This window comes from Cornus florida, unplaced genomic scaffold, assembly GCF_030987335.1.
Source record: "Cornus florida cultivar Cherokee Brave unplaced genomic scaffold, ASM3098733v1 CherokeeBrave_3.0.0_Hap2_Chr03, whole genome shotgun sequence".
NCBI lineage: Eukaryota > Viridiplantae > Streptophyta > Magnoliopsida > Cornales > Cornaceae > Cornus > Cornus florida.
Genome location: NW_026775573.1, coordinates 16,152,788 through 16,177,852, shown reverse-complemented (window position 1 = coordinate 16,177,852; position 25,065 = coordinate 16,152,788). Strand labels below are relative to the sequence as shown.

The following is a 25,065-nucleotide window of genomic DNA, read 5'->3' as shown; positions in this document are numbered from 1 at the left end:
TTTTACAGAGAAAATTTTCATTTGCCACCTCATTCAAGATGCACATCTTGAAATAATTTCGTATTAGTACTAGCCGGCGATGACATTTATAATATCTCAATGGCTTCGTAAATTCACAGTATACACATTTTGCTTCATCTCTAAAAAGGTATATTGTCGTCACATAATTGGAGTATTGAAATTGAAGTTGATGAAATTGGAGAAAAATAACTAATATAATTGAACAAAAAAATTTCTCAAATTTTACCAATTTAAATTTTAAGACTCAAATTCCATGCAACCAAACAAGACATTTATCCTTTAAAAAAAAAAAATCATTTACATTTTCTAATTTTTATTATACAAATGTATATATATTTCACTGGATTGCCTTTTTTATTTTTAGTGCGCCGTAAGACCAACTGTTGTTTAGTGCACAATGCAAATGCACAACAAAAGGAGTAACCGTTGGTACAAATATGTATAAATTCAGACATACTTATGTAACACACATTATAGATATATATATATCTCGGACGTCGCAGTAAGCACCGCTCTTCCGAAACTTGACGTGTATAAATAACCCCATTCGCCCCCAATTTCAATTCAAATCTCCAATTTCGTTCTTCTTTCGATCTGATCTGCTACGGACACAGAACCAAACACTACGCAAAATGGCGATGGCGAGGGCAAGCTCTGGCCTCGCATACCCCGAGAGGTTCTACGCCGCCGCCTCCTACGTCGGCTTCGACGGATCTCCCAATTCCTCTTCCAAAGCCCTCACCTCCAAGTTTGCAAACGACGTCGCTCTTTTGCTCTACGGATTGTACCAGCAGGTAGGTTACCAACATCTGCAGTTTTGCGATCTGATGTTGTATAATGTGAAATTCGTTGTTCTATGGTGTAATCGGCGTCGATTTGTGATTGTGTTTGTGTTATTGTATGAATGGTGTATTTAATATGTGGAGTTTGATTTGAATTCTGGTAGATCTGGGTTTTGGGGGTTGAGTTTGGTGCTGTGAAAATGCTGATCCGGTAGCTAAGAGAAATTATGAGAAGATTAGAAATTGATAATTCTACTGTTACGTTTAATTGTATGAGCAAAGCTTTTATTTTCTTTTGTTTCCGTTGGTTTTCTCATTAGGATTAGTGGGGGAGATGTATGGTTGCGCTAGCAATTGTGGTGGTGCTCGGTTTATTTTTGCATTTAGACGTCACTTTAGATTCGTTATTCAATATGTTTACCACTAATGTGGAATGTGAAGTGTCTTTTCATGTTGCTTATGGATTAAACGTGAGAAATATCGTTTGAGTAGGGGCTATTTGTTTTGGCTTGAGAGATTTGCATATGGAGCTACTGAAAGTAATTGTTCTGGATTTTGGTTGTAGGCTAGTTCTGGACCTTGTAAAATCCCAAAACCCAAAGGTTGGAGTCCCGTTGAGCAAAGCAAATGGGCGAGGTTTGTGTACTTGAGCTCTGTGATATGTTATATGTATGTGTGTGTGTGTGTATATATATATAAGTATCTGTGATACGTTATTTTTGTGAATCCAAGTTTGATTCAATATTTGAAACGCGTGGTCTAAACCAATGCATAAATTGACCCTAAACTTTGGGGAGAGTTGTACTGGTATGAGCTTCAGTCATCAGCACTGAGAATTGAGCTATTCTATATTGAATTTCTGGAATCAACAATTTAAAAATGACAGATTAGAAATTAGAATCTTTGGGGGGCAGCAAATGGTCTAAAAGGCCTAAAAACCAACAAAGAAATGAAGCCAACCGAAAGCTATGAAATGATGGTAAAGAATAAGAACTCAGTTACTACATATATATGTTAATAATCATAAATTGTAGTTTTCATTTGGAAAACTAAAAGGGTATTGATAAATTATGGAGGAATAGTCTTTATCATCATAGATTTCTATGATTTAGAAAGCTTGTATTACTACCTTTGAAAGGCGGGAAAGTTTATCTGCATGGATAGCTTGTATGTATGATTTGCAAGGATCAAATTCTGTGACAGTATTTTTGTTGGTGATTGCCTCCTCTCAATTGCATACTTCATCTTTGTATAATTGTTGCAGAGGAGGATTATTGGGTCTCCTTCATTGCAGAAAAAAAAAAAAAATAATAATAATAAAAAAAGGATTAACAATTATGATCCTTGCAAAAAGTTGGAACGATGCTAAATAATAGAGTCCCAAGACTTAAGTATGATCCTTGCAAAAAGTTAGAACGAGGCTAAATAATAGAGTCAAGAGGTCTTGGGTGCCTTGAGTAGTCAAGAGGTTTTGGGTGCCTTGAGCAGTTCAGTTCCCACCCCCCTCTCCTCCTTCTCCTTTATATTGAGTTTTTATCACAAGATAATGAAAGAAATGGATCGTTTGTTGAGTGTTATAAAAAACAGATTTCTTTTAATGAATATTATTTTGCTTAGCCAGCTGGTCTTGACTAGAGGCTGTAGACTGCTTGATTCCTAGGAATTGGTGCAATACTAATAAATCCGACAAAACTATACTTTATCTTCCAAAAACTATATGAAAGAATCAATCAACAAATAGGAGCTCCTAGTATTTCTAAAAAAATAAGGAGATGAAAAGTTATGCTCAAGTGCCCAAATGGAGAACTCCACCCTTCAAAAGATCTTTTATTCTTCACCCCCAATTGCTCCACCAAAGACAAAGCGGAGCCATTCACCAACCCTCTCCAGCACCCTACAACTCCTTCAACTAGTGATCACCTCCTTCGTCAATCCAAGCATCACCCTGTGAACTCCAAAGACAGCAAGAAATATTGCCCTTGAGTCTTTTGCCACCGAACAGTGTAAATAGCCAATCTGTTCTTCCGTCCCTATTGCATATCAACACCTGCTGACAGTGGTTTGTTTTGAGGTTGTAAATGTTTGACATCTTTCCAAGAGCTATTGTCTATCCACAAAAAGCTACTTTGAAAAGAGCTTTCATGCCCTAAATTTTACTTTCGCAGGAATCTTTGATGGTTTTCTCAAAAGGGGTTGATTGAACTATACCAAAGGTATCACCCACAACCAAAATGATATTTAAACTCACCCTAACATTTCCCAGGGAAGCCTTTCAACAGCTTTTACAACCTTTTCATCACATACGTTAGGAGTGAGAGAAGGAACATAAACTTCGTAGCAAGCTCATTATTTTTTACGTGAGTGAGCCTCCCCCCCTTTGATATATATTGTCTAATCCATCCTGCCAATTTCTTCATGAAGTTCTTGATAACTGAATCCGAAACCTCTGCAGTATTAAGAGAACCAAAAGGGATAACAAGTAGCTAAAAGGGTTCCTGTCCTAGTGTCCTACGCCCTAAAATGCCTTCCAACTTGTGCACCCTTCACCTCTCCCCCCTGAATCCAATCTCTCTTGCACCAATTGATCTTCAATCCTGAAACTGCTGAAGTGTACACTTCAAATAGTTCAGTTGGTCCTCTTTATATCACAGAAAACAATCCTCTACCGCCAAAATTTTTGTCCTAATGACCCAATTCTGAAACTTGAGTAACCCTCGCATCACTGGTCTTCGCATCATATGAGTGAATTTTCATCACTATAATGAAAAGCAAAGGAAAGAAATAGTTCCCCTCTCTAAGCCCCCTAGAATTTCCATGGAGATCTGCTGGAATCCCATTCGTCTTGTCTCTGAAACATTTTCTAATGCATAGAATTCTATGCCTTTTCAACATCCAATTTGCACACAACCCTGCTCATTAATCCTAATCCTACTTCAATTACTTGTTAGTCTAACTCTATGGATAATTATAGAACCATTTTTGTATTTGTGGACACAAAGATTTATTTGGATCTAACAAAAAGATTTATTTGGATCTAACAACCATGAAAATTATCATGTCTGATTGCTTTGGGGAACAGATCTATAAAATTTCCCTCATGGAATTAAAAAAAACTTAATTTAATATTCATGTATTAAGAGGATGGCTAGGGAAGGGTATTCAGTGGCCAATATCTAAAGTTGATATCACTATTGTGAGCTTCTTGTTGTGCTTGTGTGCTGATTTCCATCTTCCTTTAAGGACATTGCCACTAGAAACCTTTACTGGTACAGTAGTAGTGTTCTCCCAGTACCAATTTTTATCTAGGAGTGGATTAGAAAATTCCTGTCAATATCTATTTTGGGTAGTACGTGCAAAGGCATTCTATTTTTCAAGGATTCGTTCCTCGTTGCTACTGCTAAGAAGCCTCAAGCTAGGTTTAAGTCCAAGAAAATTTATTTTTATGTTTCATTAAAGTATTCATTCTTTGGCAAATATTATAGATATGAAAAAAAGATAAAGAAAGGTCACTTCCTATCATGTATGCGTGTGTATGTTTATAGGCGGAATGCTCATAATGCGGATAATCAATTAAGAGAACTGTAGTGTTTCTATAGCTTATAAACATTCAATTCTCCTTTATGGTCGAATTCCTTAGTTAATAATATACCCTCACAAGTGTTCTATCCTTGTCCCTTTGTTCTGAAGCATTGCTCTCTCCTCGTCTAAATTCAAGATTAGTAACTAGACTCACTAATTACATTTTATTTCTGAATCATTGTACATCTATTACAATTTTATCAGTCTCCATTATAAATAGTGTCCTCTTTAAATGCAGTTGGCATGGGCTTGGAAACATGGCTTCCACTGAGGCAATGCGTCTCTTTGTAAAAATATTGGAGGTTTCTGCAAAGTTGATTTTTCTGTCACTTTACCACAGTGCAACATTTAAGAACCTCAGTTCATTATACTGTTTCAAAATTTTTATTTACTTATTATTTATTTTCCCCCCTTTTTGGATAGGAAGAAGATCCGGGATGGTATTCAAGGGCATCCAACTTTGTTGCGGAGCCTGTTGTAGATGTGGAAATTAACGTGAGTATTTTTATAGTTACATATATATATGGAGTTAATTTTTCTTCTTCTTCTCTCTCTCTTTTAAATTATTTGTTAATTCTAGTTATAAATTGATTCTCGGTATCATATTTTGTGATCGTGATCTAAAGTACTGTTCATCTCGCAGACACATTACAACCAGGGGTAATTAACAAGATGACACTTCTGATAAGAACCTACATAATCCTACTTATCAAAAAAATAAAAAATAACCCACATAATCCCATATTTTCAGAATTGCCACTTATTGAACTGAATTCTTTTGATAAGTCACTTTTTGGACTGTTAGTAAAATTTAGCATTTTCCCACCATTTATTGTCTTTAATTTAAATCATGTGGACTTTTGGTTTATAGTTGTGGTGAAATGTTTTTGGTTCAGTGGTAGAGTAGCATCACAGTCATGTACAAATGTCTAAAAGTCAAATTATGGGAGGCCCATCAGTTGTGGTTCAAGGGAGTTAACGTGGTGTGGCTGTCTGTGGGCTAATTTATGGTAGGATCACTAAAACCGCTAAAAGGGGAAACCTTTTTTATATAGAGAAGATGGTTCTTATTTGGTTTGTTGGTAGCATATGATGATTTCTTTGTAATATAGCTAATATGAGCTTATTTTTCATAGGTTAAGGGGCCATGGGGAAGAAACTTCAGGTTTCTTTTTCTGATTAACAGAGAAAGTAAAACCTAGGCTCCATCTGGATGACAAAAATGAGGGATCAGGAATAAAACTAATTACTAGAAAAGATGTCCAATAATGAGAGCAGGGCATTTTTTTCGTTTATACATCATTTCAATTTCTACATAACTATTATTGATGAGTTTTTTCTCTCCCTTTTGTGGGAATTAGACTGCTTAATCCATGTGGGTTCCTAACCCCATAGATGTATTGTTGAGGTGGATAATACTTGGCATCTCTATTCAGTCATGTGGCATCTAGGTTGAAGCCCATGTAAACTCTTGTAGCATGACTCATAGCCATTTCCTAATAACAATCTCCAATCTCTAGTTGACATGTGGAGCAGTTCATAGGACACGTGGTCTTTTCTGAATGTGTCATGTATCAGGCATCCACGAAGCTTCTAACAGATCAAGTCCTATGGTTGAGCTCACCCAATTCTGGCTCCTTGGACTATTGACAAAAGGGTATTGCCACCACCGTGCACCCTACTGCCTAAACCAGAATCTTATGCTGTGCTGCAATTAGCTCTATTGAACAACTTGCACCATGCACTCTACTGGTATATAGCCGAATAGCTGCATGGTGCCATGTCTTCATAAGGTTTGACTGTGCACTTCTCTAGCTGCTTACTTCGTCTTCTCCATAAATAAATCCTTGAAAGTGTTTCATGAGGTTCAAGTGCTCACTTTTAGGCACGCATTCCTTCCCCTCTCCCCCTTTTTTTGTTTCCAGACACTTCCTGTGTTCTCTACACAAAAGACAACTTGTTGTGCACTACAACTTGATGAACCCCTTGTGCTGCCTCTGCCTGAGTTAGGAGCAAGACTTTAGGGCTCTTGCTGCTTGGTGCAACACATGAAGTGGTTTAACTTGCTGTCATGCCATAGTCCACTTTGGGATTCTAGAAGTGCGTGGTCCGATGGCTGGACTCTAGGATATGCCGAAGCTCTCCCTTGCTGTATTAACCTCAACCTGGCTTAGAGAGGGCACCGAGTGACTTTTCCCTAAGGAGAGCATGTCGCATGAGTACCTTTTTCCTAACTCATATATTAGAAATAGATCCCTACCTTGCGTTAAATGGGGGATCTTCTAGAACACTTAATATCTCTTAGAAACACGTAGACAGGTTTCAACCTCTCTAAATAGTGACTAAGTTCAAAACGGCAAGAGTGTCATAACTATTTTGTGGTGACCTGCAAAAGTCTCTTTCTCTGATAAGCCAGCGTCGACTTCCAACTCAACATATTACACAAACACCTCTACAATATTTTTCTGATCTGTTTACAAGTTCCATATAGTGTTTCTAGTTGATTACGGATTTGGCTTCAGTGAGAACTTTTAATCACATTGATCTCTACAAATAATTTAAGAAGAAGATTCACTCTGATTAATGTGCGCATCCTATTAAACTCATAATAGACAATCCTTTATATATGTCAATTATACACGCTCATTTGTGTACATACATATACAGTAGTGATATCTTGCTCCACGGGGAGCAAGAAAATCCATCCGCACTTTTTATATTGACCGTTAGATGTTACATTCCAAACCCACCTATTTAATTTCCTTTTAATACAAAACCACTCTCTCCCTGGTTTTAGTTTCCAAATTTAATATTACGAATACCACCAACTTTAACAATAAAAGGTAACCACCAAAATTTGTTACTGCCTTCTTCCCATGTCTGGTTGTGATCTCAAAATTTGCTTGTACGTTCCCAAAATTCTAATTAACCTATTTTTCAATTAGACACAGCTCACATTGGGTAATGACCCTACTCAAAGTAAAGAACTCTATAGAGCTTAATGTGGAAGGTTAAGTGACCTGACATTACTGCCTCTGGATACATTGGTATTTCTTGAAGGAGATTTGTGATTTGCATCCATTAATGGAATCGAATAATCCTATCAAGAACAGAATTGCTCATCACCAATACAACTAAATTCTTGAGTTCCTTTCATATATTTCAGATTTCTAATTTATTAAATAAAATAATGTAACATTGTTTATTAGTAAGAATACAAAACACATAAATTTTAATTCCTAATAGTATGGTTAAATTTATGTTTCTGCCTATGCATTGTCTCAGCACCTCCTATTACTTAAGCATTTAGGTTTCTGCATTGCCACTATCATAATTGTTGCCACTGCATGTGTGATCCTGGAACAGGTGATTTGAGGTTACACTGATTTATAATACAGGTGTCTTTGAAATTTTTTTTTTGTTGATTTTGTATTAAGGTAAAAATAGTTACATCCTGTAAAATTATGACTGGATGGAATACATTTTCTTGGGGTATATATATATATATTTCAAAATAGTATTTTCTTTCAATGATCTAGTTGAAATTTTGGTTTTTTTTGTTGTTGTTATATTAGTCAAACCACAGTAGTGAGACGTGAGAGAGGGGGTGAATTGAGTCGAGAGGTTTCTATTTTTGGTAATTACCTTATATTGTTAGAGTTGGGTATCGGTAATATTAAATTTGGAAACTAGAAATAGGGAGAGAGTGGTTTTGTATTAAAAGGAAAGGATATAGGTGGGTTTGGAATGTGATCGTTAGATTAAATCTAACTTTCACTATGGAAAGTGCGGATGAATTTTCTTGCTCCCTGTGGAGCAAGAGATCACTACCGTATACATATATATAGTAGGATTATTTAGTAATTTCGTAAATAATCAAGATTCAAGACTACTTAGTAAATTTAGATTTAAACCGTATTTTTTTTTTTAAATTTAAATTTTAGTCACATTCGAACTCAAATATTATTTAGGATTTGGCCATGTTTTCACTGACCCCCTCACCTTTTTACTAGTCCTATTTATATAAGAATATACACTACTTTTTTCATCATCGTCTTCCTTGCCCTTTTCCCATATGGATGGGGTCAGTCACATGAATTCTCTTTTTCCATTCATTCTTATTGTGTACCATGGCTTGTTTAATATTTAATTTGCTTAATGATTATAGTCATTTATTTTTTTCAAATTTTGATGAAAAGATGTGATTATCTTTCATACCAATTATCACTAGTACGATTATAACATCAATAATTTGAATAATATTTGTGCTAGTTTTGTGATTTTTTATTAATTAGGTTATTTTTATAAAATTTATCGTATTATTTAATTATTGAATGGAAATTGAATAAACTTATCTTTCTCGTACTTCTGGTTTGCCATAGGATTCGCACCCCCTTTGGTTGGTATGAGATAACCACTCTTTGTGGTGATCCTTTCCTAGGAATGGGATCCCTATTAGCGTGGGTGGATTCATAATGGAATCAAACAGAACAAAAGTGAGATTCCTGTTCGAGCCCCCAATCCTGCCAACAAGAAGGGCGAGGCCAAACATGGTTAACCCAAACCCACTTATCCCGTCCCGTGTTGTGCTCGAATCGTGTTAGAGTGTTTTTTCACTTATCCCGTCCCTTGGTAACCCAAACCCACTTATCCCGTCCCGTGTTGTGCTCGAATCGTGTTAAGAGTGTTGTTTCAAGTATTGCCACCCTTGTAGATAAGAATTTTGGATGCAACTAGAGGGTATTATGTTGCATTGGAGTCAAGTTATTTGACTGTTTGTTCAGATTTCCATCTGTGATTCACTTTGTTTTAAGTTCATGTGAATCCTCAGAACTTGACATAATTTAATTCTGTGGGGATAGTTCCTCAGAACCTTGACATAATTCAATTTTTTGGGGATATTTCATCTCTATCTTTGTATGTATAACCACATTGAGACTGTAAGGAACATGGTAGGATGCGGTTTAATTGAAGCTATGGGCTTATAGAACAGTACAATGGCAGAAAGACTCCAAATAATTGGGATGAGGTGCTTCTGGGTTGAGTTGAGTTGAATTGTATGTCGTATTGTGACTCTCCTAATTAATTGACAATGATATTTTTCTCTTCTTCTCTCTTGACATCAACGTTGAATTCTTCTTAAGAAGCAAAGGTTGGGTGATTGAAGAGTGGATTCTTACATTCACCAGATATTTTTTAAGGCCGCAATTTTTTAAAAAATTTCGATATTTCATCGGCTACAGTTAATTCCATCTCCTTGGAGAAAATTAGAAAATATGTGAGGTTTTTGTAGTAATCAATGATAATTCCTTTAAATGTGTGCTTGTAAATTTTGATTATATTTGGCGTATACACATGCATGCTTGCATCTGTGCCTCCTGGATAAGACTTCTCACATGGTTTATAACTTCTTCATCCACATATATACTTGGAATATATGGTAAAAGAGGGAGAACTAAAACAAATTCTATTGTTGGCAAAATTATGCAAATTCACCATTGCTTCTTTTCCATTTACAAAAAGTTGTGTGTCCTTATCTCTTTTTTTTTTTTTGGTGGTTGTGATTCAGACTTTAGCCTGACATCTGTACTTGCAATCATACAGAGAAATGAGGAAGAAGTTTATTATTAAACGTTTTTGTTGAGTTCCTTGAATTATATACTTATGCTGGAATAATGAAATCTTTCATGTATCATTTCCATAGCTATTGTACTTATCCAGACATTTTTTTTTTCTTGTTCATTTTGTTGATTTTATAGCATATTCCAAAGGTTAAACCAGTCACTGACAATGGAAACACTTCTCCCGAGACAAAGACTATTCCCACTGAAAACGGGAGCCTGTTGGAAACTCAGGATAAAGATGTTGTATTGGAGGGCCTTGGTTCAGTTGGTGTCTATGATCAATGGGTTGCACCTCCAGTATCTGGTCAACGGCCCAAAGCTCGATACGAGGTTTGCTTGTCTTATTTTTCAAGTCATTAGTTGGTTCTTATTTCTTTCTCGTCTCCCCTTTCTGAATCAAGTTTTCTTGAATTTGCAGCATGGAGCAGCAATTATTGATGATAAGATGTATATATTTGGTGGAAATCACAATGGACGTTACCTTAATGATCTTCAGGTACAGAAACTATTTGCCTAGATGCATAAAAACACAATTAGAAGTCATATACTTGTATACATGACTCATATGGAATGGAAGACCGTTGGCTATATTTTAATATGTTTTTGATAGTGTTGAAATATATTCAATTCTTCCAAATAATAGCAAACAATTTCTGAATTAGTGCGGGAATTTGAATATTACCTTTTCCCCTTCTTCGGCATTGTTTTCCTTTATATCTTCTATCCAATTTGCTTTACTTATAGGGAAGATTATCAAATTTTCCAGTTTTAACTTTTGCTTCTAGGTAGCTGTAGATATAATATTTCTTTAATCCGAGCAAATTTGCAGGTACTGGATTTAAGAAGTTGGACTTGGTCCAAGGTCGAAGTTAAATCCGGGGCCGACTCTCTGGAATCACCATCTCCAGTACCAATACCTCCCTGTGCCGGCCATTCCTTGGTTAGTATGAATACAAATTTCTTCTTTACTTCATTGATATTGGACGCGAAGTTGTGCAATGAATGTTTGAAGTTGTTCGTTATATTTATATGATTGATCTTTATGCCAATGCTGACTATCCTCTTTTGATATTGGACGCGAAATCTTGCTATGAATGTTTGAAGTTGTTTGTTATATTTATATGATTGATCTTTATGCCAATTCTGACTATCCTTTTTTGTTGATACATTATTTTTTTTTGTTTCTGTAGATTCCTTGGGGAGGAAATAAGCTTCTTTCAATTGCTGGACATACAAAGGATCCTTCTGAAGCTATGCAAGGTGTGAGTCATGTAATATTTTATTATTTAATGGGGATTTTAATTTTTGGGATATCACAGTTAAATATGTGGAATATTGCAGAAAGTTTTTGTTGGTATTACTGATTTGTAGTATCGGGAAAATTTCAATGAAACATAATGAGAGCATTGTCTATCCTTCTTCCTTTTCTCTTTCTTTTAGTGAACTCGATAATTTTATTTATTTAAAAATTATATTTAAAAACAACCACGTGGAATTAAACTCATGCCTATGTTGAATCATTTTTGTTAGCTTAAGTACAAATTTGGTCATATGTGAATTAAATTCAGTCTTTTAATATCTAATATGAAGGGAAATCATGTTAGAGTCAATAAGCTATTGACTATGTCTGCAAGGTGAACACCTCATCTATGTATGAGCTCTCTTTCTAATCTACTGAATTCTGAACACCGTTCCCATCCTTTTCTGATGCATACACCTCTGTGGGTTGGACTGGTGGTTGGTTGGTCAGCACGTCTCAAGAACCACTCCAGAGTTTTTAAAATGAAAAAAGACATTTAGATAAGCATGTAAGGGGTTTTCTTTGTATCCCAACCTAAGTTAGATTTTAGTTCCTTTTTGCCCCCCATTTTCAACTGTTCCTTAAATTTATTTCATTTGCTGGTTATAATCTTGACTAAAAATATGCTCTTGCTTTGGATGATTAGCTTGCTCAGGAAACATTGAAAATAAATATTTGGACTGATTTAAACAGAACTTAGTTGAAAGATAAAAATTCATTGTATTATCATCCACAATAAAATTTACTGTGAGCATTCTTTCACGTGGCTGGTCCTTCAAGACTTCTGCACTTTATTTTGATGGAGTCTGTTTGATGTTCATTGTCGTTCTTGTACCTTCTGAGCTTTCTTCCATCCAGGAAAGCTGGAATTACTGGAGATTTATCATGTTTGTTAGAAATTAGAACCCTTACTTGTAGATATTAGTTTCTTTTCTTTTTCCTTCTTCTTGCTTTATCTTTTGGATTTCTTTACCTTGTGACAGTGAAGGTATTTGATCTGCAAACTTGTACTTGGTCAAACTTAAAGACTTATGGGAAGCCACCGGTAATTATTCCTTTATACCTTAACTACTCCCTTCTTTTACTTCCATCGATTTAGTGCAACATTAATTGCTTTCATTTTTCTCATGGAATCAATCATTTCTGACAAAATTAACTGTCAAATTTGACTTGTTGATGTAGTTTTGAAATGCCACATCTTTAAACTCAGATTTGGATTTTATTTGAAATCTCTAACAAAAGAAATTTATTGGGCAAGTTTACGAGCTGCTTGTTTCTCATTCCTTTTCACAGGGAATGCAGAAACTTGTGATAAAAATGTCTCCTAATATTTTTTGACGCTTTGCAGGTCTCACGCGGAGGCCAATCAGTGACCCTTGTAGGGACAAATTTAGTCATATTTGGTGGACAAGATGCGAAGCGATCTCTCTTGAATGACCTGCACATTCTGGACTTGGAATCCTTGACCTGGGATGAAATGGATGCCTTGTAAGATGCCATATGGAAATCTATGAAGCTAGTTTGTTTTTCCTTTCCAAGTTTTTGTTATTTGACATGGTTGAGGAATGTTGATGAGCTAAGAAGCACGGACACTTCTATGAAGGTGCCGTGTTCGTGTTGGACACCAACACTTCATGGACACTCCTAGACACATGTCCGACACTTCATGGCCATGTCCATTATTTAAAAGTAATTTTTATTATTTCGGACACTTGGTCTACTCATAGGATAGTAATATCATATATAATATAATATAGTCTTTTTGATATTCGAAAAGAGTTGTCTACTAATTTATTTAAACTCCGTAGAGAATTTATAAATTAATTAAAGTTCTATGATTGTCTCATTCTATAGATATATAAATGAAAATTTATATTTATATTAGCTGTATCCACGCCATGTGTCCTACTTTTTTAGAATTTAACGTGTCAGCGTATCCATGTAGTATCGTGTCCATGTCTTGTGTCCTTCTCTGTGCTTCTTAATTGATGGGTTTAAGGTTGTGCCATTTTAACATGTCAATTTTCCGTTATAATGACGTGAGTTCTTCATGAACCGTGTTAGTTTTCCTATTTCACTCATTTAACTATCAACTGTCCTTATCTGGGATGTTCGGATGGTTTTCTGGTTTCATTTCTTAATAGATGCACTAGTATGGTAGTATCCTAGCAGCTACACTTGCACAATGACACAACCTTAACCATTATACACAGCTTCTTTGTGTTGAATGCCTGATATAGCATCACATGACAGCAACATGGTTTCACTCTCCATAATTTAGAAATATATTGAAAAAGCTGAATGTTCAGCTCATTACTATTCCTCATTTGCAATTGACCCTGTTTGGCTGTTTGACAACTATATCATAGAACTTTATTTATTTATTTTTTAAATATACACTTATTTTGAGGTTTTTTTGTCTTCATTTTTTGTAGGGGAGTGCCACCTTCTCCAAGATCTGATCATGCTGCTGCAGTTCATGCGGAGCGTTACCTTCTTATCTTTGGTGGGGGTTCACATGCTACTTGCTTCAATGATCTGCATGTCCTTGATTTGCAAGCTGTAAGATAACTTATTTGTTTTCAATGTTTGTGTTGTATAATTTGATAATTTGATTTTTATTTTGATTTATATAATATATTCTGATTGTAGATGGAATGGTCAAGACCAACACAACAGGGTGAGATACCAACTCCACGTGCTGGCCATGCGGGTGTAACAGTTGGGGAAAATTGGTTTATTGTTGGAGGTGGTGACAATAAGAGTGGTATGTATTTGAAAACTGAGCATTCATATGACACTGATCAGTGGTGGTGGATCTTTATATCTAGGCCTGTTGGAAAATGCTTAGTATAAATATCATACTTTATAAAAAATACATGGATATTCTGAATCATGAATGAATTCATGTTAGAAACCAACGCTGTTGATGGTCAGCATAAGGTTGCATGTCATTGATCACAGTGATCAGGTTCTTACAGCTATGCCCTGCACCCAACAAGAATCTGATTTTGATTTGCCAATTTAATTTTGGTTTTTGGACCTTTTCTTCTACTTCATCCGACTGTCCTTGAAAATTCATTATACACAAAGACTTTTGAAATATGCAGTTGTCTTTGGAAGATCGTACTAGTGCAGTAGGAATTTAATAATGTCAAACCTTCTAGGCCGCCCCTACGTTATATTGTAATTTCTACATTTCCTCTGGATGGTTTAAATTTTATGTTCTTGGTTCAGGCGATGTCCTATTAGCATCAAATTTTGTGAGTAAACAATCTGCTTATGAGATATCTGATGATGGAAGAAGATTGAGAGAAAGAGAGAGAAATAATTTGCATTTGAGGGGTTTGAGTCATTGCTTGAGCTGCAAAAAGTAGAATGCCATAATCATTACAGAATGTGATGTTATCTTTCTGAACCTCTGTCCATCTATAATTCTAATTGCCTCTGCACTTCATTCTTTCTAGCTCTCGTTCAAACTATAAGGGGCATCTGTGAAAGGGTTCAGAAGAAGCTTGTAGATTAGTATTGGTTATAAATCAGATATGACTGATAGAGAGGACTGTACCATATCATAATCTTCTCTTAATTAGAGTATCATCAGTATTAGAATAAAGGTCATGCATTGTTCTATACACTTGAATTCTCAATGGGATTTGAGATACTAGTTTAGATTGTATAAACTAATTCATTTGGAGAAAAATTCCATATTCATGCATATTTGGGGAATGTCAATTATTTCATGATCTAGAACTTATCAAATAACCATGACCCTGTACCTTTTAGTAGCCTTTTTGGTTTAGTGGCTCATTAATATGTGATTAGTTTTGGTACTTATCAAAAAAAAAAAAAAAATTTGTGATTAGTTTTGGCAAGTTCGATAAATTTTGAATTCTTACAATTTTATTAAAAAAAAATATTTGCTTGATGATTTTAGTTATTGTTGAAACTTGTTGATGTTTAAAATATTTCACCAGAAAAAAGGATAACAGCTGTGATTTGGTGGAATTGCTCTTTAAATGCTTTTACTTTACTCATTGTGTTGTTTGATTCCTTTCTTTTGCCTTCTTGCAGGGGTCTCTGAAACTGTTGTCCTCAACATGTCTACTCTGGTTTGGTCAGTGGTAACTATCGTTCAAGGACGTGTTCCTCTTGCTAGTGAGGTATTTTGCATTATTGGAAGATCTTTTCTTAGAACTTACTTAGAGCTGCAAGTTTCCGTAACCTATCCATTCTTTAGTACTTTAATTATGTGCACCAGTCTAACGGTAGTTACCACTGACCAAACCAGAGTAAAATAGTGTTGAATGATGAGCAAAATAGTATGTATTTTGCCTTTGTCCATCATCATTGTCATTAATTGAGCAAGGAGTGAACGCATTGTGCCGAGGAGATAAGCACTGACTTCTAGAAAAGATTCCACAAAGTGGCACCATGGGGTTATGGCTAATTTGTGGTTTTATTTTGACAAATACCGTTTATATGCATACCATTCACCAATTTCAGCTCTAGTTGACAGGGTGAACCGTGATATCAATTGCATTCATGGCTACAAGAACTTGAGGAAGAGAAGGCCAAATCCCAATGTTCTTAGTAGTACTGAGGCATTAATGATAGATAATATATCAGTGGACAGAGCGAGAGGAGGGAGAGAGACCCAAAATCTGTCTCTTTTATCAATCTTGAAATACTTATTGCTATTATAATTAATATCGGGCATGTTTCACACTACTCTATTGCTGTAAATGTTTCACTAGTTTTGCTCCTAGGTTTTAATGAGCCATTCAAAAAAAGAATCAACAGTCAAAGTCCAGTCTGATAAATCATTGATCTCTAATTGGACTGGACATGAGAAGATGTAAACTGAGCTACTTTTACATTACTTTGTAATTGAATGTTTCACTGGTTTGAGTGATTGGTTTAAAGCATACCTCCAAAGAAGAAAAAGGAACATTCTTTCTTGGAGTGATTGTTTGAGGGTTTACCTGAATTGAAGAGCAAGTCTAGTTTGATAAAACTCTGATCTACACTTGTAATATGTGAAGATCACAAGACATGAACACATCATTATCAAGATGTGGATTGTAGAGCAATTTATAGGTTATGTTTTGTTTAACAATTTTGGAATTTCTTTATTAATGAACTTGCATGATAAAGTAATATACATTTTGAGTCTATATGATTGCTTAACAATAATGGAGCAAAACCATAGCATATCTTTTACTACTATGAATTAATGATTAGCCTTATATTTTTATGTTTTGGTGTTCTTTTTTGTTTTAATTTTGAACAAGCATGGGTCACTAGTTATCATCCAGCCAAGAAAATTGTGGTATAAGGTTTAATTGATGGGCCTGAGAAGAGATTTGTCATTGTTACTGTAGAAGTGTCAAATTTATTATAAATTTGGGAAGGATGCAATGGAATATTTGGGATACAGGTTCTTTTGATTATATTATTGTACTAGAAAATTGCTATGGATTTTCAACTAGTGCAGGCTGTGTTACACATGTATGGAAATGGACAATTCATTGTCACTTATTTGAAATTAGTGTAGTAACATATTGTTAATTTCTATAGTTTGTGTTATAAAATGCTGGGTTTAGGTAGGACATGAGATGAAACCATGTTTTTCATTAGATAATACTGTTTATAGTCTTTGCATGCACAAGTTAGTGGAATCCTTGCTTCAGATTACTTTAAACTTGATTTTGTTTCTAGGCAATTTAATATAATTATCTGCAATTACAGGGCCTGAGTTTGGTTCTGAGCTCCTATAGTGGTCAAGATATTCTAATATCTTTTGGAGGATACAATGGGCGGTACAACAATGAGGTTAAGAATAATCTTCAACTACTTCTGCATGGCCTTTTCATTTCATTGTTCTTTCAATTTGATTTTGTTTTTTGCTGTCAGGTTAACGTCCTTAAACCAAGCCATAAATCAACCTTGCAATCAAAAATGATGGAGACTCCTGTGCCTGACAGTGTTTCTGCCGTGCATAATGCTACGAATGCCACAAGAGACTTGGATTCTGAGTTTGAAACCAGTCAAGGAAAAATAAGGGAAATTGTTATGGACAATGTAGATTCGGAGCCCACGGTATTGTCATTTTGCTAAACTATCAACTTGGATCTGCTGTTTTGACTTTTCCATCAAAATGGTTCCAATGCAAAATACATGCAAGCATAGATATGAATGAACTCACATTATTTTTGCTAAATAAATTTAATCTATTTTCAAATAGGCAGAATTCACTTTTTATTATGAGATTTTTGGCAGTTTGCAGTTCTCTCAGATTATACGTAATCTGGGGAGTGGTGATAAAATCATCTGGTTTTTTTGGGTGCATAAATCTTCAAATTGACAAAAATATATTAACTTGTAAACTTTTTTTTCAGTGTAAAATGAGGAATCTCGTAAGTCCAGATTTTGCGAAAAAAAAAAAAAAATTCCCAACAAATTTAGAATGTTGAATTCTTGTTTATATTTCAGCATGTTCAATTTTTTTATAAATAAATTGATTTATAATTTTCTGTTACCTATTCAAGTTTGCATTTTATTCTTGAGTTTTTAGTTATAAAAAATTTCTTGTTTCATGTTAGCTTTGGCTTCCTGACTTTTTTGACTTTCCACATCATGAAAAATTCCAAATGTTAACTTATTCCTTACTTGTCCGTCTTGCTGCCCCTTTCTACTTACGTTTGAAAGTACCATGCAGAGAAACCAAAACAAAAACAGCAGTGAAAATGTTATAGCAACCCTTAAGGCAGAGAAAGAAGAATTAGAATCATCACTTAGCAAGGAGAATATGCAGTCTCTCCAGCTAAAGGAAGAACTATCAGAAGCCGAGACTCGAAACAGAGAACTGTACAAGGTAACCGTTTTTAGGTATTTGATTGAGAAATTGTTTGGGAGGTGAATGCATTGAGGTTATTTTCACTATGGCTAGTTTCTAAAAATATAAAAAAAGAAAAAAATGAAGCATAACCTTCCATTTAATTTTATGTGAACAGAGTTGTACCAAGACAATTGGACATTTAATAAATGAAGCAGTTGGTTGTTGCAACTTAAACCCATAAAACTGAGTTTAGAGATGTTGTAGAACATAATTCCTGCACTAGTTTGCTTAGAATAAATGAATTTAAGTCCTCATATTTGATGACATTAATTTTACCGATATCTGAGGTAAATTTATCATCTTTCCTTCATACCTGTAAAATTAAATTAGTAATAAAAGTACTTCAAGAAATATTGTTAGCAAACAAATTAAAAATACTATTATTATGAAAAGTACTTTAAAGAATGCCATTACAGCCTAACATGATTTTTAACAAACAACAGTAGTCTTAATACAGCTTTGGTGATAAAACTGCCTTTTCTGTAATAATGGCAATGCCTAACAGACCCTTAGTAAGTAAACATATAGTAATAAAAAATATTTACATATATGTAGGACATCATAATATATTATATTTTACTGATTTGATCACGTTTTATTATCAATAAAGCACTTGCCATATTTCAACCTTTTAATTCTTCTTCGTACTTCTCCAAAATTTGCATACCTTCTCAACATCCTTTCTCAAAAAAGTGATCCTAGTATCATGGTTAGAAGGGAGTTTGAAATCCTTACTTATTACTCCTAGAAAAGAAAGTGAATTTATTGAAATTAAAATCGAATGCAAGGCGCAGAGTAATCTACAATTTTTTTTTTTTGAATAACTAGTTCTTTTTCTTTTTCTTTTTTAAAACCTTTCCGAATTTTGGTTTTCCTTTTTTAAAATCCATAGTTCCATTCTGCACAACACTTGATCTGCTTCAAAGCAATCCACGTAATGACAGCACTCCCATTCTTTTCATCTGAATGACACTAAAGGAAGGGAAAATGAGGTTTTTTTTTTTTTTTGGGGGGGGGGGGGGGGGGGGGGGTGGTGGAGGAGTTATCACAATAGTTGGATTTTAAATGTATTCTAGCATTAGCTGCATTACCATTATTGTTGATATTTGAGATCACTACTTCACTTTTCTTTTTGCTCAGAAACCATTTCGTTAATTAAAGGAAAAAGTCCAAGATTCCCGATTCTAGATATAATACTTACCTCAATGTTCAACCACAAAGTCTGGATATATCTCCTTTTGCGGCTAGGATTATACATATATTTATTAAATGTATATATATATTGGTATATTTTGCAAGTAGGAATATGTGGAAGGGAAAAAACAATTCCGATTTAGATCTTTGTAAAAAGAGAAAATATTCTCTCTTGAAAAGTATAGAACAGTGTCATTTAACTATAAAAGCTCTAAAAGCTTTAGAAATTATATTTTTGAATAAAAAGGATCTCTCTCTCTCTCGGTCTATAATATGGAATTTGTCCAAGCAATCCATATATATATATATATATATGTAATTTTTTTTTTTCTTGTCAAGCAATCCATATTGAAGATGAACAGGATTGAATCAATTTTTTCTTATAAAAAAAGAAAAATTGTTGTATTCTAGCATTAGCTGCATTACCATTATTGTTGATATTTGAGATCACTACTTCACTTTCCTTTTTGCTTAGAAACCATTTCGTTAATTAAAGGAAAAAGTCCAAGATTCCCGAGTCTAGATATAATACATACCTCAATGTTCAACCACAAAGTCTGGATATAATATCCTCAATGTTCAACCACAAAGTCTGGATATAATATCTCCTTTTGCGACTAGGAATATACATATATTTATTAAATGTATATATATATTGGTATATTTTGCAAGTAGGAATATGTGGAAGGGAAAAAACAATTCCGATTTAGATCTTTGTAAAAAGAGAAAATATTCTCTATTGAAAAGTATAGAACAGTATCATTTAACTATAAAAGCTCTAAAGGCTTTAGAAATTATCATTTGACTATAAAAGCTCTAAAAGCTTTAGAAATTATATTTTTGAATAAAAAGGATCTCTCTCTCTCTCTCTATAATATGGAATTTGTCCAAGCAATCCATATATATATATGTGTGTGTGTTTTTTTTTTTCCTGTCAAGCAATCCATATTGATGATGAACAGGATTGAATCAAAATTTTCTTATAAAAAAAGAAAAATTGTTATATTATAACAACTATGGTTTTAAGAAGGCGTCTGGTCCAGTCCAGATGCTTGATTCTCAGTTGGCCAGTCAACTTCCTGTTTTGGTTATATTTCTCACTTTGGATATTTGGTTATCTTGTAGTATACACTGAATTAACCCTCTTGCGTGCAGAAAAATGACCTCCTTTTTCAGTCGAATTTCATTTAAATAAACTGAATTAATATTGCAGGAGCTCCAATCTGTACGTGGTCAACTTGCTGCTGAGCAGTCGAGATGTTTCAAACTTGAGGTACCTGCTCATCATATTAGGCTTTTCTTTGTTGATTCTCAGCTATGGATATAGTAGGAAATCTTTTCCTGTCACAATAGGCTATCATTTTTTTTTTTTTTTTTGATAAGTAAGAATTTTATAAAAAAGCGCTCAAAGGGGAGCGAAACCCAAGGAAACAAGATGAAAAAACCAAAAAGAGCCTCAAGCCTTCAAAGAGGCCAAAAAAATAACAATCTCCTCAACAGAACGATAATCTCTCCCTGAGACCCAACAAAAGAGAGTAGAAATAATAAAAAACTTAAGCATAGAAATGGGTTTCTCCTTGCCATCGAAGTATCTTCGATTCCTCTCGAGCCAAATGCACCAAAAAACACAGAGAGGGGTAGCTCTCCAAGCATCCCGGATGAGCGCCCCAACAGAGATACCTTTCCAAGCCTCAATCAACCCTCTAGAGGAACAGGGCATAACCCAGGGAACCCCAAACAACCCAATCATCAAATCCCAACAATCTCTGGCCATACTGCAATGCAACAGAAGGTGATCCATTGTCTCCTCATCGCAACGACACAAGTAACAGCGATTGATAACCACCTGCATTCTCCTCCTCAAATTATCCTGGGTTAAAATCCTACCCAAGACAGACGTCCAAGCAAAAAAAGCCACCTTAAGGGGAGCCTTGGAACGCCAAATAGCCTTCCAAGGGAAAGTGCCATCCTCCCCATCAGAAAGGCACCTGAAAAAGGATCTCACCTCGAAACGACCCTGAGAGTGTGGACTCCAAAGCCAACAATCAGCCTCCTCATGAGAGATCACCTGACGATACAGTAACTCCAAAAAACGAGTGACCTCCTCAATTTCCCAATCTTGAAAATGCCTCCTAAACTAAACGTCCCAAGTTAGTCTTCCGTTATCAAGGTGATAACAGTCAACCACCAAGGCCTTCCTGTCAGAAGCAATCCTGTAAAGCCGAGGGAAAGAAAGAGCAAGGGGAAGATCCCCACACCAAAGGTCCTCCCAAAATCTGATCCTCCTACTATCCCTGATCCTAAAGCGAACATGATTACGAAAAATGTCCCATCCCTTTCGAATGCAAGTCCAAACCCCCACACCCTTAGGACCACGCCCCTCAAGAGAACACCACCCACCACTGATTTCCCCAAACTTGCTGGCAATAACTTTCTTCCAAAGCCAAAGTCTCTCAACCCCAAATCTTCAAAGCCATTTCCCAAGAAGAGCCCTATTGAAAGGCGGCAACTTCGAATCCCTAATCCTCCACTCCGAAGGGGACGACACACTTGCTCCCATCGAACCAGATGATATTTGAACTCCTCTCCTTTCCCTCCCCAAAGAAAATTCCGCTGCAAACTCTCAATTCTCTCCGCCACCGAAGAAGGAATCTGAAAAAGAGAGATAAAATAGGTGGGAAGGCAAGAGAGAGTGCTCTTGATCAGAGTGACCCGCCCTCCTTTGGAAAGGTACTGCTTCTTCCATTCTGCCAGCCTCTTCTCAAATCTATTCACCACCGGATCCTAACTCCCCACACATCTCGAAGGAGCACCCAGAGGACCTAAATAAGAAATAGGAAATGAGCCAGTGCCACAGCCGAGGATCTGAGCAAACATCTCCATATCAGGAACACCCCCGACCGGCACTAAAACACTCTTTCCAACATTCACTTCAAGCCCAGAGACGACTTGGAACCAAATCAAAACACATCTCAAATGTCTTAGCTGGGACGCATCAGCATCACAAAGAACCAAGGTATCATCAGCAAACATCAAGTGAGAAATCTCTAACTGACTAACGACATCTTTACCCACCCGAAAGCCTCTCAACAATCGCAGATCAACAACCTTTTTCAACAACCTACTAATAGCCTCCATCACAAAAAGAAAAAAGAAAGGAGAAAGTGGATCTCACTGTCTCAAGCCCCTCAAACTAGAGAAAAACCCCGTCGGAGCTCCATTCACAAGGACAGAAAAACGGGCACTAGAGATACAAAATAGAATCCATCTCCTCCAACGCTCCCCGAACCCCATCCTCTCCATCAAGTAGATGAGGAAACTCCAACACACATGGTCGTAAGCATTCTCAATGTCCAACTTACACAAAACACCCGGAACCCCACTACTCAACCTGGAGTCCACACATTCACTAGTAATAAGAACCGAATCCAAAATCTGACGACCTCCCACAAAAGCATTTTGAGAATCAGAAATGACGCCATCCAGAACATTCCTCAGCCTAGAGGCTAAGACTTTGGCAAGCATCTTGTAAAAACAACCCACCAAACAAATAGGACGAAAATCCCTGACATCCAGCGCTCCTCCCTTTTTCGGAACAAGGGCAATGAAAGTGGCATTCAAGCTCTTTTCAAAAGAGCCATGAGTATGGAAAGCATGAAAAGAGCCCATCACATCATCTCGGACCACTTCCCAACACTCCAAAAGAAAACGCAAAGAAAAGCCATCTGGACCTGGGGCTTTATCCCCATTACAGCTCTTCAAAGCAGACAAAACTTCCTCTTCAGAGAAAGGAACCTCCAAAAGAGAACAATCCTCATCCGAAATAGAGTCAAAATGAAGCCCAGCCAGTAAAGGTCTCCACTCAACCGGTTCGGAGCCCATCACAATAGGCTATCTTAATGATTTGGTAAATAACCACATCTTCTCTTTGGGACTATTATTGTTATTATTATTATTTTTAATCTGTGGCATGCTTTAAAATGGAAGTATGGAAATTCATAGTAGCATGTTCCGTTGATTGATTTGAAGTTTTTGTTTCCTCATCCTCCCAACCAAATGGAAAGTGGAAGTTAATTTTTTACTCTTTATTAGTTTTTTTTTTCCCTTTTCTTGTAGGTGTTTGGGGTGGTGGGTGTGGTCTGAGATGTTCATTCTCATTCATTTATGCAACATAATGTCAATTTGTGCACCTATCCCTACCCCGCCATTTTTGGTGTCCTTAAAGAAAATTAATTTTTTTGGATATAAATATTGAAAATTGGCTTACTAGCTCAACGGATATATTACCTCAGCCAAAAACTTCTATGATTAATTAAAGAAGGAAAAGTTGACCAACTTGATTGTGTTTGTGTATGTGCTTTATCTATATGTACAAAAGAGAAATTCAGGCTGCATAAAGTCAAGCTGTGAATTTGGTAAAATCCCATTAAGTTGAACAAATGATTATATTATGTCATCAAGCACTTTGACCTTGTAGGCTTGTAGTTGTACTTGAAATACTGTTCAACTTAATTTTGTTTTATTCCATGACGCAATCGCCCTCCCCCCCTTGCTGTTAACTTGTGTTTACAAGATTTATCTGTGTTATTTTTAACTTCCTAGCTTTTTCTAGTATCTTCTTATGGTTGTTTACGTGGTTGTGATTGTTTTTTATTCTCTGGTTTTTGTGTGGAGGCCTATCTCCACTTTTTTTTCTGTACCATATTTGTATCAGTTTTATACTTCTTAATACAAATCCCATTTAAGGGAAAAAAAAAAAAAAAAAAAAAAAAAATTCCCCCTTACCCTCCCAGCCACCCAAAAAGTAAAGATGAATAAACCACAGGAAAAAAAAAACCAGAGAATAAAAAACAATGGACTCAGCTTCTCCAGTATTAGCTCTTCTATTCTTGATGCATTATGTGGTTTAAGTAATGGATTGTGATTTGGTCTAATCTGTGTAATTCTTTTTTCGGTTTTGGTGTGTGGAGGGTTGGAGGGAGGAGAATGTGTATCTAAGAAAAGAAACTAGCCTCGTATATATGCTGAACTGGAAAGGAATCAATCTAGTTTGCTAATTGCTCTTTGAACCGACAGGTTGATGTTGCAGAGCTACGACAGAAGCTACAGATGATGGAAACCTTACAAAAAGAACTCGAACTCCTCCAGCGACAAAAGGCCGCTTCCGAACAAGCTGCCATGAATGCAAAACAAAAACAGGGCTCAGGTGGTATGTGGGGTTGGCTTGCTGGAACCCCTCCCGACCAAAAAACCGATGACGCCTGAGAAATCACAAACCGAAATACATAGTGATTGCTAGAGTTTGGTCTCATTGATCCATTTTTTCCTTAATTTTTTTTTTTAACCCAGTTTTTTAAGAGATGGAAATAAGATATATCTGAGTTCTGTTGGCCTGAAGTATCCTATTGGGTTTCTGGTTGTATACATGAAATTTCAGCTATGTAATTGCATGAGGCTGTCATTCTATAGTTTGCCTTTTACAGTTTTTATTTGGAGTTTGTATTTGAATTTTGAAGTTAAGAAATTATTTTGAGGTGGAAGTATAGAATTTCAGTATTTTCCTTCAATGTTCTTTGCCTTTTTTTTTTTTTTTGTGAGACAGTAAATATGATTCGAGAATAATAATGTAAACAAATGTAATTTGGATGAATTTGCAAAGATCTG

The 25,065-nt window shown here is 35.6% G+C and overlaps 1 protein-coding gene across 1 annotated transcript; it reads left to right on the top strand.

The window, feature by feature from the left end:
- The first annotated feature begins 485 nt into the window (after positions 1–485).
- LOC132299680 (acyl-CoA-binding domain-containing protein 4-like) lies at positions 486–24,968 on the top strand. The gene is made up of 18 exons (XM_059796441.1): positions 486–815; positions 1,369–1,439; positions 4,621–4,684; positions 4,806–4,877; positions 10,142–10,336; positions 10,425–10,502; positions 10,836–10,946; positions 11,197–11,266; positions 12,290–12,351; positions 12,655–12,794; positions 13,742–13,868; positions 13,959–14,073; positions 15,381–15,469; positions 17,058–17,141; positions 17,223–17,408; positions 18,028–18,183; positions 20,615–20,674; positions 24,478–24,968. The coding sequence occupies exons 1-18, from the start codon at positions 654–656 to the stop codon at positions 24,664–24,666; spliced, it is 2,031 nt and encodes a 676-aa protein (XP_059652424.1). The 5' UTR covers positions 486–653; the 3' UTR covers positions 24,667–24,968.
- The last annotated feature ends 97 nt before the right edge of the window (positions 24,969–25,065 follow it).

Excerpts from the sequence above, each read along its gene's own strand:
- LOC132299680 (XM_059796441.1), top strand. The coding sequence starts at position 654 with ATGGCGATGGCGAGGGCAAGCTCTGGCCTCGCATACCCCGAGAGGTTC. Across the intron at positions 1,440-4,620 it reads GAGCAAAGCAAATGGGCGAG|TTGGCATGGGCTTGGAAACA; the intron begins GTTTGTGTACTT and ends CTTTAAATGCAG. Across the intron at positions 17,409-18,027 it reads ATGTAGATTCGGAGCCCACG|AGAAACCAAAACAAAAACAG; the intron begins GTATTGTCATTT and ends AGTACCATGCAG.